At 40.1% G+C, this 12,799-nt stretch overlaps 1 protein-coding gene across 4 annotated transcripts in view; it reads right to left on the bottom strand.

Annotated features, from left to right (window-relative positions):
- Window positions 1–242: 242 nt before the first annotated feature.
- Window positions 243–12,799, bottom strand: part of LOC145497477 (uncharacterized) — a 35,233-nt gene continuing 22,676 nt past the window's right edge. For 3 of the 4 annotated variants that reach the window (XM_081477276.1, XM_081477277.1, XM_081477280.1), the window contains 10 exons: window positions 12,473–12,582; window positions 11,157–11,254; window positions 10,670–11,052; window positions 9,266–10,047; window positions 7,852–8,101; window positions 6,664–7,464; window positions 6,336–6,372; window positions 5,665–5,976; window positions 4,069–4,283; window positions 243–3,437 (listed from right to left, as the gene is read on the bottom strand). In XM_081477276.1, coding sequence (XP_081333402.1) covers window positions 3,186–3,437; window positions 4,069–4,283; window positions 5,665–5,976; window positions 6,336–6,372; window positions 6,664–7,464; window positions 7,852–8,101; window positions 9,266–10,047; window positions 10,670–11,052; window positions 11,157–11,254; window positions 12,473–12,582 — 3,240 coding nt within the window. In that variant the 3' untranslated portion in view covers window positions 243–3,185. The other variant, XM_081477278.1, reaches the window with a different exon arrangement.

The raw sequence follows: 12,799 nt of genomic DNA, 5'->3' as shown, positions 1-12,799 counted from the left end.
CTGTTGATATGAAGCTTTAACAATATCAGTAGGTCTATTTCGATTACTTAACTATCTGTTCCAAATACAAGACGTTGATGAAATGAGACAGTGAAGCCATTTAATCTAAAATAGTTTTTATTTTTAATATGATAGAATAATGCCATGCATTATCATAACTAGGCTTGAAAAAGGAAAAAAAACACACTTGAAATTTTCTCGTAGAAATATAATATCTTCCACGTCTCTAAACGACTCGCGTTTTTTAAAAAAATAAAAAAAATTGTTCAACACAAAATCAAGAGAGATTACTGACACATGCAATGATATTGCTATTAAATTACTTATGATTCGGAAAGGTCATTATGGCCTTGTTTACTACTTCTAAATGGTAACGCCCACTACACCGGAGCCGTTCCTTGTGTACACGTAGGACGCACGTTGCAGGGGCAGTACCCAAGTTGATGCCCGTGAAGCTCTCATTGGTTGATTTCCGGGTTGTAGCGGAGACAGTTGGCAAGAGCACTCTATACACTCTCTACACTTTATTATTTTCAAATTATATTTTACAAAAAAAGGGCATGCCCGCCACTAGCAAAGGCTAATCTAGGCGGGCCATGTCTTAATAGCCGAATACACACGTCTTGAAAATTGCGGTCATTTTGTCCTTGCTTCATGACACAGGAATTCAAACCAGCTGAATTTCATGCAACATGTTGTGGGGACAAATTTTTTTTCCCCATAACAGAACTTTTTTTCGTAGAAGAGGGTGTGTTCCATTGTCACTGCAACAAGTCCCACTTCATGTCCCCGCAAAATGACTCCACTACATCTCTGTGCAACATGTCCCCCTATGGCCAGATTACAATTGCAGATTTTTCTTTTCGTAGGTGTTAAAACTGCTGCAACAAGGCTGTTTGGCGTCATTATAATTAGAAGTATTTCTAGCAATTCGTCAGCCTGTTTGTACAGTATTATTTATGAAGATTATTAACTACCACTTAATAACCGAGAGTGAAGTCGTTACCGGAAAATCTCAAACTGAGGCCTCGCCGTATTGACCTCGCTATCGCTCGGTCAATACGGTAGGCCGAGGTTTGAGATTTTCCCGTAACGACCGAACGGTCGAGGTTACTAAGTTGTTTATTATATGGCTCATGAACTAAAGAAAAGAGAAAAAATTATTTTAGCGGAAGTCGTCCATTTACATCCGGCGATGCGCGCGTTTATCGATTCATTTATCGTCTCAAACTCAGGGCAAAAGTGAACTTCACCACAGTGACTGTATTACGTATTCCGTTAAAAACACACATTTCTTTACGGGAAAAATGATTGTCACAGCCTCAAAAAGGTATTTTAGTATCGTGATGCCACCTTGATGGGGGAGTTTTTCCGACTTTTGTGGCGAAGAGAGAAAGTGCTCTAAAATAGTCCAAACAAACGGTCTTTCGGTGGAAGAAAATACTAATGCTTCAGAACGCACTGCTCAGAATAACTCGATCTTCGCATTCGCCTTCGACAAGAAATCTTCACCTCCTTCACTCTGGGATTTTCGGATTAACTTTTCAAGCTTTTTGAACGTCTAAAACTTCCTACAGTTATCAGAAACACTGCTGCCGACAGAAACCGCCCGATTGTTTAAATCTGATGATCCTGGAAGCTGATTTACACTTGCTTGTGTTAAAATGAAGGAATCTATTTGATGAGAACTGGGATGGAGTTCAATATTTCGGTAATTGTTGTGACTAAGATGATAACTTATAAGTTTCTTCGTGGTGTTCTGCTCAGGATGCGTCACAGATCTGCCGATGGTGTTTTTCACTTAGCGAATTTAGCTTTACGCTTACTTAGACTCGGCAAACTTTAATTGTTTTTCACTAGTGCCCGCCAAGGTTACCGGCTGGTAAGTCAAAAACGACTTCTATACACGTTTTATGAAGGAAAAATCCCTAAACTTTTAGCGACTTGGAATTAAATTTACTTTCTCTGACTGTTTTTAATCGGCTTCCATCGTTTCAATGCGCTTGAATTTTCAGAGCCGGGCTCTTCCTAATTTGCATAATCCGTAATCGGCAAGTGGGCGTTACGGCTGCATACTGACCGTTCAGATCTCGCTCTTGGCCAATCAGAGCACGCGTTATATCGGCCACAAGCCAAAGCAATATAATAAGTTAAAGTAACGCGGGTTTTTGTATTACAAACGAGTTCACTACCACGATTTATATCGATTATAATAAATTTCTAAAGCCCAAAGGAACGATTACTTAAACCTAGGTGATTTCTCATTGAAGTAAGTTCCTTAATTGTCTCCACCCGTCCCCCTCTCCTTCCTTTCTCTCTTAGCCCAAGACATTAAAACAACACTAAGTTCTCCAGGAGCTATTAAAATACTAATAAGCTATTGAAATACTAATAACATCAATTGAAAAAATACAATACAAACTAGCTCGAAAAAATAAATAAATCGAACAAATAAAAGCGGTGCAAAAAATTATCGAAGTAAGGCCATTAACCTGGTTTAAAACAAAGGAATATTATGCTGGAAGTTTTTTTTACCAGAAACTCTCCAAATACTTTAAAGATACTCGAAAATGCTGTAAATTTCTCCCAAAGTCTAAAATATCATAAGTAACAGAATTCTCTAAAGGTTCTGGCGATTTTTTGCTTAGATTCGTACACCTTTCAATGAACCCGAACTCTGAAGTAATGCAGCTAACGATTGAGTTTTACCCTGCCGTCAATCATAATTACGACGACAATCCAATGGACCCTAAAAACCACCACCAACAACAAGGAAAAAATCAACCAAACAAACAAAATGGACATAACCTTTTGAATTTGTTTACAAAAACACTTTTGTTCCGTGAGACATTCGCTAAAATAATTGACAGCAGCGTAAACTGCAACCGTCGGTTGAGTTTGCACGCATCGGTACGGTGCGAAGTGCATTACGAACACGGCGGATGCGTGACAAACCATTATAGACTAACATAAAGCCAGCGGTTCAAAATCTATGCCGTTTTACATTAAGTAGCCTCTTCCAGGTGTTCAGTTAGTTGAGGCGCCGCGCGTAAATGGGCGAGTTCGCCATTTTTCGCGCTGCGCCCCAACTAACTGAACGCCTGGAAGAGGTTATAGATTAAGGAATCAACACAGTAATCAGTTTCCCTGTGCGGCAGTTCCAAAAACTCGACTTCCAGCGATTCTTACGAATTCACAAACTGCTCCACTTTCCGCATAAGCTGCTGGAACTCTCCATCAGGAATGGTGCCACGTTCTTCGGTTATCTTGATGTAAAGAAGCTTGGTAAAGACCAAAGATAGCTGACCTTCTGGAGGCCAGGAAATGTCCTCAAACAACAGAGGAATGACAGGCTTCTTTAAGCTATGAGCCAAGGTGGCCTCCCCCTGGCAAGCGTCTGATTGACAGTATTTTGCTGTTACGCAACAAACAAAGACCTAATCGAAGGATAAAATGGAGAAAAAAAAATATCGTTTTGCGTTCGAAAATTGTGCCAAACAAGAAAAGCCGAACAAATATGCGGGTGCATTATATGTCTTGTGCAATCACCTTGCCATCACGTTGCGACACAAAACGTAGTCGCAACCGATGAACAACAAGAAACAACCTTGACGATCAAAACCAGTTACTTCTAAGAGCAGCCACTAAGAGGCTCAGTGCAGGGCACAATCTTACGATCATTCCGTACCAAAGACGAAAGAAAGAAGCAGTGGAAATAGGAATTCACTTGGTCATCATCTAGCCTTGTACATCAGGGAACTATCTTTTCCGTTCACAATAGCTTTGTGCCGTCTCAAATTGTTTCTACTTTCCCCGATCTAGCAAATTTTCAAAGATTTTCTGTCTTGTTAATTACATAAGATAAACTATACCCTTTAACTATAAATGCATTGTTGGGGCGCACATTTAGGAAATTGCACTTTTTTTATAATGGACGAATTTGCATTGTCAGCTTCACGATCGAGTATACCACTAATTCCGTAATTAGCAATCCGGTATAACGCATCCGCTCTTTTGAAAACAAAAACTAAACAGCTTAAAAACAAACAAACAAACAAATAGTTTAACCTTGCACGCCCTTATTCCGGCATCTATTTTTGCAAAGAGAGCATCACCGCCACCCATCTGCCTGATGTCCATCCAACATTGAATTCCACTCTCTTCGATCTTGCTCTTCAGTCTTTTGACTGTATCTTGCAAATCCCACTGGTAAGACAGGAAAACTGGGCAGCCCGACGTCGACACGTCAACGGCCTGAGAGGAAATGGGTGCAGTGTCTGCAACTAGAAAACAGAAAACAGATCAGGGTAGAAGCTTTGATTGGCATGACAAGTAATCTCTTTCAGGAGGAATGCAAATTAATTGCTTCTTCGTCAACTGTATTTTAATTAGCTAAATCACAATTATCCTCGTTGGTTAGCTTATTACCACGTGAGTCAATTGTTTTTCCTTTTTTTAAGCACTTTCAGTACTTTATTGGTTTCCTGCACTACTGGCAATTACAACAACTATCACAAATATCGCCTAACCTACTTTACATTGGTTTCAACAGTACTAAAGTTAACATTTCTCTCACGTATAACTTAACTAATTTCATGTAAGGTTTTGCGCTTTTGCGAGGGGCATTTTTTCGTAGCTAATGACTACAGCTATCTATTCTGTACTTAAATAAAACTTTATTAAAAAAAAACAGAAAGGTAAATAGCTTGGTTATGCAACTTACTAGTGTATATGTAGTATTTCATGAATAGGATTGTGCAATTAAATTTCTTTAATATTTCTTCTTCGTATGGGCCAGATATGATACCAAATAGTTTCTCTTCAATTGTTGGAGCAAATTTTGAGTTGTTGGCAGCGTTAAACCAGTCAATTACGTTGTTTAGGAAATTCTCTACAAATCAACAGTTAAGAAAAGTGTGATCAATTGAATCTTTCTCACCACAGCAGAGAAATGCATCGTCCGCTTTAATACCATATCGATGAAGCTCCTTTTTTAGTAACTACAATCCTATGAATTAATTCAAAGTGGAATCCTTTCAATTTTGTCTCTAGGAGGTGAAAATTTTTTTCCAGGCATTCTCATCTAGTCTTATGCTGTTCCGAATCATTGGGCCAGTCTGGCTGACAGTGTGAATTTTCCGGCTAAGTAATTGTCATTGTGATCACCACCACCACCATCATCATCAAGTCTCTAGTTTCAGCATTACCAGTTGTATTTGTGTAGAGTCGTCTAACTGAAACAGAAACTTATTTCTTGTAAATAGTTCGTTTTCCAGTGGCTCTGTATTTCTTGCTTTGATTACTAAATATTTTGGGATTGCACTAGTAACTTGGTAAAATTGGAGAAAATTCGTATTGCAGTCATACTTCTTATTAAATTCGTGGAAAGAGAGTAGCTGACCGTTACTGTTCAGCAGGTCTCGGATGGACAAAATATCACTGTCCAACCATTCTTTCACAAAAACTGGTCTTCCTCCAAGGAAATTTCTCTGTTATCAAATATGACCATATCTCGCATACCGTCATTGTTTTTCTTTTGAAGTCTCACACAATCTTGAGGTATTTTTGGACATCAAACACAGAAAAAAGTTACCCAATATACTCACCTATTAAAGCTATTTAATCTGAAATCTTAAGGCCCGCTTGAAATGTTCTACTATTTACCTTGATATCCATCCCGGCAAACACCGCAGTACTTTACAGCGAGTGTCCATCGTTTCACCATAGGATGTTGTAATGCACGCGCCAAGCACTCGTAAGTCGCCTTCAACCCAAAAACTTCTGTCCACCGTTTCAACACACAATAACATCTTTCAGATAGGCGAGGGTTGTCTGCTTCAATATTCTCCAGCTCGTGCTCAGGAACTCCCAGCGTTCTACCAAGCATCTTCCATGAGGCACCCAGCTCAGAGGCAACAAGAAGAAGATCCTGGGTCGACGGTGTACCGGTTTTAGACGATGACGGTTGATTTCGAACTATGGAAGTTATAAGAGAAACAATCGCTACCACGAAGAACCGAAGATTTATTACGTTTTTTTGAAATAGCGAAACATAATACTTTCAATCAATCAATCAATCAATCAATCAATCAATCAATCAATCAATCAATCAATCAATCAATCAATCAATCAATCAATCAATCAATATATTTAACGTGGTCGGTACGCTTAGCTAAAAAGCTAGTTTACAGGTACGCCACGAAAAAAACAGAAAAAAGAAATTATAAGAGCCTTATGAAGGTAAATAAATTTAAATAAATGAGGAACTATCTAATATTAAAATATAAGAATTAACAATGTACTCACAAGTAAAATGTATAACAAGCTATGTTTACCTTCAGGAACCAAAGAGGTCACTTTCTGTTCTTCCGTCTAAGTTGAAGCAAAGCGAAAGGCAAATGAAAATTACAAACTAAGGTAAAACATCTTAATACATGTAAAACAGTTATGTACAAGACAACTGATGATTGTTAAGGTCAAAAGAAACAATTTCCCTCGAAATATTATATAGCGTACTGTTCCATAAAACCAGTTACTAAGAAATATCAAGAATTCTTCTGGAAATAAGGAGCTCAGTCCTAAGAAACCACAAGAAAGCCAAGATTATATCGTACTTAAAAATCTTTTACAAGTGTAATTTAAGAACTTTGAAAGGGTCTGTACCTCTCTTTTATGAACTTTGAACCATTTCTCCAATCCAGGAACCTCAACTGCTTCATCACAGAAGCTCTTTGTGCAAATGAGGTGTTCTCCAGGAATTACTCGGAGAAGATGTAGACAGTCCTCGTGAGCGCAAGAAGCCAACCTGTGTTTGTCGCATTCTTTACTTAGTTTAAAGCAACTGGCGCATGCAACGCACAGTTCATAACCGGGATTACGCAGCCACGAAAACTCGAGCGTCAAGCTCAGCAAGATGTCTTCGAGAAAGATTCGAACTTCGCATGCCATACTCGCTGCGGCAGCGGAAAGAACGGCTGAAGAAGAACTTTGCTTCAAGGTGATCTTGATAAATCTCTTTTTGCAGATAAGAATCAGATTGTGAATGGTCTGCTTTCCAATAAAAAGCCTCGCTCCATTGTGGTACAGGTTAGGAGCTTGTCGGGGACCGCGTTCGGAACACCAGCGTATGCATCTTGACAAAAGTTGTGGAAAGAGCCCGTGAGGGACAAAACCGTCCGGGAAGTGGAGATACAGCGGGCAAGGATCATACTTAGAAGGCTCCATCTCACACAGAACTGAGGGTGACGATCTAAGTTGGGCTGGCACAAAATATTTTTGCTCCTCCTGGCCAGCAGATGGTACAGAGGAAAATTTAGCGATTAATCCATAGAGCTCCATCATATCCAAAATGTCCTCCCTAGAAAGGCCTTTTTGGATGAAATCTGCAAAAACGTGATCGACCAGAGTCATCCTGAGAATACCATTTTTCTCGAGTTCCTGCCAGCATTCTGAGTACAGAGGATTCTAAATAAAATATGAAATAACGTAAGACTGTTTCCACTATGATACCTATCTGAGTGTTTCTCTGGGGTTAAAGTACACTGCAAAATATGACACATGTTGCTGTCATTAGGGAAATGATCAGGCAGGTCGGGGGGGGGGGGGGGAGGGGGGAGGAGGAGGCTAAGGAGGGGAAGGAAAATACCTTCCTTGGAAATTGATGATCTATTCAAATATCTGAGAAGTCTAGCTCCAGACGTTTGTGACTTCGAGTGCAGGCTCGCCTCCAGAATCCCTCAGAACGCTTAGGCCTGCATATGTACCATGAAATGTTTCTCTTTAGGTCTAATCACTACGAAAAGGGGACATGAAATTAAATCAAATGAAAAGTCATGAATGTCCTCTTCCTACCACTTCGTCAAATGGTCGCACGGTTATGAGTTGCTTGAAAAGGTCAATCAGCCACTGAGCCTGCAGCACAACAGTATGGCCATGCTTTACTATCACTCCGAGATCGTGATAAAAATTCAACAACGTCGTCAGTTCTTCTATGTCGTCTATATGGCAAACTTGTCTCGTGACAGTCAGGAGGTTATCAAGATTCATGTGATAGGTTTCCTTTGCTACTAAAGCTTCGACGATTTTCTCGAAGGTAAACCACCTATGAAAAAACAAGCACACGTTTGCTATTGCCCCGTTCCTACGAGAAACTCAATTTGCTGGCCTGTGGAAGGTATTTATGGTGTACACCTCAAAGAAGATAAACTACTGACACGATAATGCCCCGGCATTGATCTTCATTGCAATGGAAAAATTAAGTTTTATCTCAGTCTCACAAGGATGTCAATTATTATAATTCTGCATTTAGCTTTGGGAAGATTGGTACCTAATAGATCCCATCTGACCATCTTTCCAAGTGAGAAACTATATGGCTATAACTGCTTTGTGGCGCAGTGGCGCAGGGGTCTAGTTACATACAGGCAATGGTGCACAACAATTCTTTTTACGTATATTGCCTTGGCATCTTTCCAAGCTTATTCTTGTCCTAGCATGCCAAGAAAATAAGGGACCGATTGATTTTCACGCCTGTTTCAGCTACTGGTACTCACCAGCGCTCTGACAGTTTAGGGATTACAGTAAGTATAGCTGCAGCCCTTCGAGAAAAAGTCATGCAGTAAAAATAAGACTTCAAAGGGAACTGAATTCTTAGACGGAAAGGTTGGTTTCCGCATAATCGTTACGATCGCTACATAGAAAGTTGAGTAATCCTTGAAACTACCAAGGCACTCTCCATTCCACACAAATTTGCGAGGTATACCCAAGTTTTCGAAAATTTCTGACCGGGAATTTCCATTGCATTTGATTTCGGTTGAATGGTCCGCATTCCAGAAACTTAACAATTTTAGGATTTTTGAAAAACTTTACCATTTGCTTTCGTCTCGAAAGTTCCGAACTTTTGATTGACTAGAACACACCACCAGCTTACATACAATCACCACGATCTCTACAGAATAAAAATATGCTAAAAAGACCTGGATCGAACAGCAGCGCACTGCATTCTGGTAAATGTTTGATCCCAACGATCGCTGCAAACTCTGGAGAGTTGTTTCCACGTGATCGCAACAATCACTTCGATCCTCGAGGAAGAAACTGAGCTCTATCTCGGCGATCTTCGCCACAACTATCGCTGAAGAGTTGTTTCGATATGATTGCAACGATCGGTGAACGTTTTTGCCCCAATCGTAGCAATCAGATGGAATTTAGTTATTAGCTCCCTCCAATCGAAGATCAGATTACCTGATACCATGAATGGTGAGCACCATACCTTATCGGTACCTCTTCACCCATGTACGGCTCCTGTTTCAACACCTCCATGATCCTCTTCTGCAGCGTTTGAACCCCATCATCACTCAGTGATCTTGTGTTGTCAACAGCAAAGAATGGCCTTATCACGTGCTTTTCATACTTCTTTCCCGAAATACTCTTTTGAATAAGCTTTTCCATTTTCTTGGCATCTTCGAACGGTCGATCGGCATTCGTTCCTACAATGAACACTGGAGGACGAAGGTAAGTCAGTTTTCCGTCCTGACTACTGCTAGTTCCATCTGCTGTTGGCCGAATGCTGTGCACAGAAGCCAACCACGCCAACAAACTCTCTAAATTTGTCTCACTGTTTGGATTTTCCAGGACAATATCATGAAAACCCTGTCTAACACACGGTTCTGCTGGAGCATTTAGATCTTTGCTAAGGTTATACACCAGGGTGTAGACTGCTCGCGGAGAAAGGAAAACAGAATGAGAAGCGTAGTAAAGGTGCTGACCGGCAAAATCCCACAAAGTTAAAATGACCTCCTTTGCTTTGATGTCTTCATCTAATTTCAAATGCTGCAAGTATTGCACAACTAGATCTGTGACTTTATCAGGTAAAACTGCAGCGGTATCAATATTTAATTTAATAGCTGGATCTGCTGGTTTTTTCACCTCAAGAACAGTGCCGCTGCCGCCCTCATCTGATGGCTTGTTCCCCTCATTGGTTTCTTGTCTACCAGCAGTCGGTAAATCATTTGGTTCCTTTGGAGTGCCAGCATCAACCTCATGCCCGACCTCCTGTAAAATTTCAAAAACAAAGTGAATATATAAGCTGCAGTGCACATAATTGACACAAGTACAGAATCTGTAATGTTGTGTTACCAAAACTAGAGGTCCTTGTAACTATAATTATATTTTGGTATTATTGATGCTGGTGCCTTAAATAAATGAGAATTATTTTTTGCCTCATAAGGATGACAGCAGGAGAAAAGCAGGCGGAAGCAGGTGGAGGGACCAAACAGCGCGCAGTTTTCACCAACAACTTATTTAAGCACATGCGTCCATACTTTGTGTTTTTCCTTTAAATTCCGCTGGGGAATTTTTTTTTTTTTACGGAGGACATGTGGCCATGGTAAACACATTTATGTAAGAACGATTTGCCAGATTTTCGATCTCCCTGGTTCTCTTGAATTCATGAGCGTTTCTGACGTTGAAAGAAAAAAAAAATATACAGAAAAAACCAAGACGAGGGCTGTTCGAAAATCGTAACACAATTCCTACGTGATGGCGTCATCACATGTTGTCGTGACTTCAATACCACTGGAGTGGGAAAGAATCCCTGTCCCAGACCCTGCTGCCTCGGGTCGTAAAAGCAAAAAAAATCGAATCTGAAAAGTGACCCTGAAAAGAAACCTATCACCTGCTCTAAGACAGCATTCATGTCATCGATGTTCCTCTGGTCTATTTCTGTTTCCGTTAAGTCTTTCGCGATTATCCTTGCTATGTCGTCAGCAAACTCCGACACATCAAGTTTCTTTTTCTCTGTGCGCTGCCAGTTCTTAACTTGGTCAACATCCACTTCAAACTTGGAAGGGTCAACTTCGACCCCCACGGTACTCTCTTCTTCAGGGTTGAAAGGGATGCCAAGAAGAGATTTCTTCAGGCTTGTCTTTCCTGCACGGTCCTGCCCAAGGAGCATAATGCGACCGCGGTACACCTGCACCCTGCCGTTCCGCATAGCGTTTTGAAAAGCAAGTTCGGCTCTTGGGCCTCGAGCACGAATCTCAGGTGGCATAACTGAATCTGAAACCAAACAATATATTTATTTCTGATCATGTCTATTACACAAGATGGCATAGTTTTAAGCATCTAGGGAGCAGACAACGTATTAACAATTTTATACCTACCATCGAAATTCGCATCCATTACTTCCACTACATGTTCGCTCTTAAAAAATCCAATTTTGCGGTCCTTTGTTTCTCCTAACCAGGAATTATTGTCATTCCTATAAGGTAACAAACCAGCATTTAACCATGCCTAATTCATCTTGCCGCAAGGCGAAGACGAAAGATTGCGTATAAACAACAGCAAAACGAGAGGCTTATTCACTTTGGATATTTTCTTGATAAACAACATTACTCAAAACAGCTGTTTTTTTTTTTCTTTGCTCGCGTCAAAAAGTCTGCTGAAGCATAACAAAACGAAATCCCGCATCAGTGAAAGCCATAATATAAAAGATCTTGAGGAGTAAGTTGCTACACTGGATTTGACACTGAATTCTCTTTTCTCCACTGAAAATTGAGGGTACAAAGAAACTGTACGCTCTCTCCAGTGGGGAAAAGTGGGGCTTAATGCAAACAAGGCGACGTGAAGCCAACCAAAATAAAAATGTCCTCTCTCTAAGCCAATCACCGTGCCTATAATGGTTGTAAAAATCCAATTTCCCTTTCATTCACGACAAAGCAACCTTCCTTTCTTTACTCGCTACCCCTCGTCCCCTCCATAAGTTACTACTCCAGAAGTTAACACGGAAAACATTGCCAGTTTTTTGTGCTTCTTCACAAGTGCTTTAAGGCAGTGACCCTTTCCTTGAATTTCAGAAACGCTGGATGATAAAGCTATTTTATACCAACCTGATTCTACCCTTAAATGGCTGAAAAATTATTTACCTTTCGACTCCGTGAATTCTCGAATAATTTACCCTTGGACTGCGAAAAGTGCGGTGCATTAACGATTAAATTCATGAAAGACGTCATTAATCATCAATTTAAACTAGAAGTGTTTTTCTGAATGTTTTGGATTTTTCTTTTTACATTTCTGGTTAATGTTACTATAGCGTGACGTATCTTTCTTATATTAGCTTTGATCTCTTAGTTTTTAATACGCTTTGTTTTGCCCGCAATTATGCTTTTTGATATACCTGTATTTATGCTAGACGGACTGACGGACGGACCGGCCGACCAACGGACCGAACGCCCGACCGACCGACCGACCGACTGATGGACGGACCAACTGACAAACGGACGGATGAACGAATGGACGGATGGACTAACTGATTGATTGATTGATTGATTGATTGATTGATTGATTGATTGATTGATTGATTGATTGATTGATTTCATGTACACTGTAACTGAATGATAAGAAACCACGGAGAGAAAAATACCTTAAACATAACGGACAATCATAATTTCTGAACAGTCATTCTTTCGTTACCAAGTACCTGTGGCGGTCCTTGGAGATCAGAAATATAATTTCGCCAGCTTCGCAGCTAAGAAAACCTTTTGACTCTGCTTTGAAGCTCCTTATGACTCTCACTTTCAAAGAGTGCCTCTGTAAGAAAAACAAATAGTACAATAACATAAAACTAAAATCAAATAAAGAATTGTCTCGCTATTTTGTTCTGATAACCTTGGATTTTAGAACGTACCTGTATTTGGTTTCTTCTGAAATAATGTAACTTGGTAAATTAATTGAAGGGCATTGCTCAGATTTTAGGGAGCTTAAGCAAACCCCGATGATGGCGGCAACGAGAACGTCACCAAACAAA

The sequence above is a fragment of the Orbicella franksi genome, chromosome 9, assembly GCF_964199315.1.
Source record: "Orbicella franksi chromosome 9, jaOrbFran1.1, whole genome shotgun sequence".
In the NCBI taxonomy this organism is placed as follows: Eukaryota; Metazoa; Cnidaria; class Anthozoa; order Scleractinia; family Merulinidae; genus Orbicella; species Orbicella franksi.
Note: the sequence above shows the minus strand (reverse complement) of the source record. Positions and strands in the feature narration are given on the sequence as shown.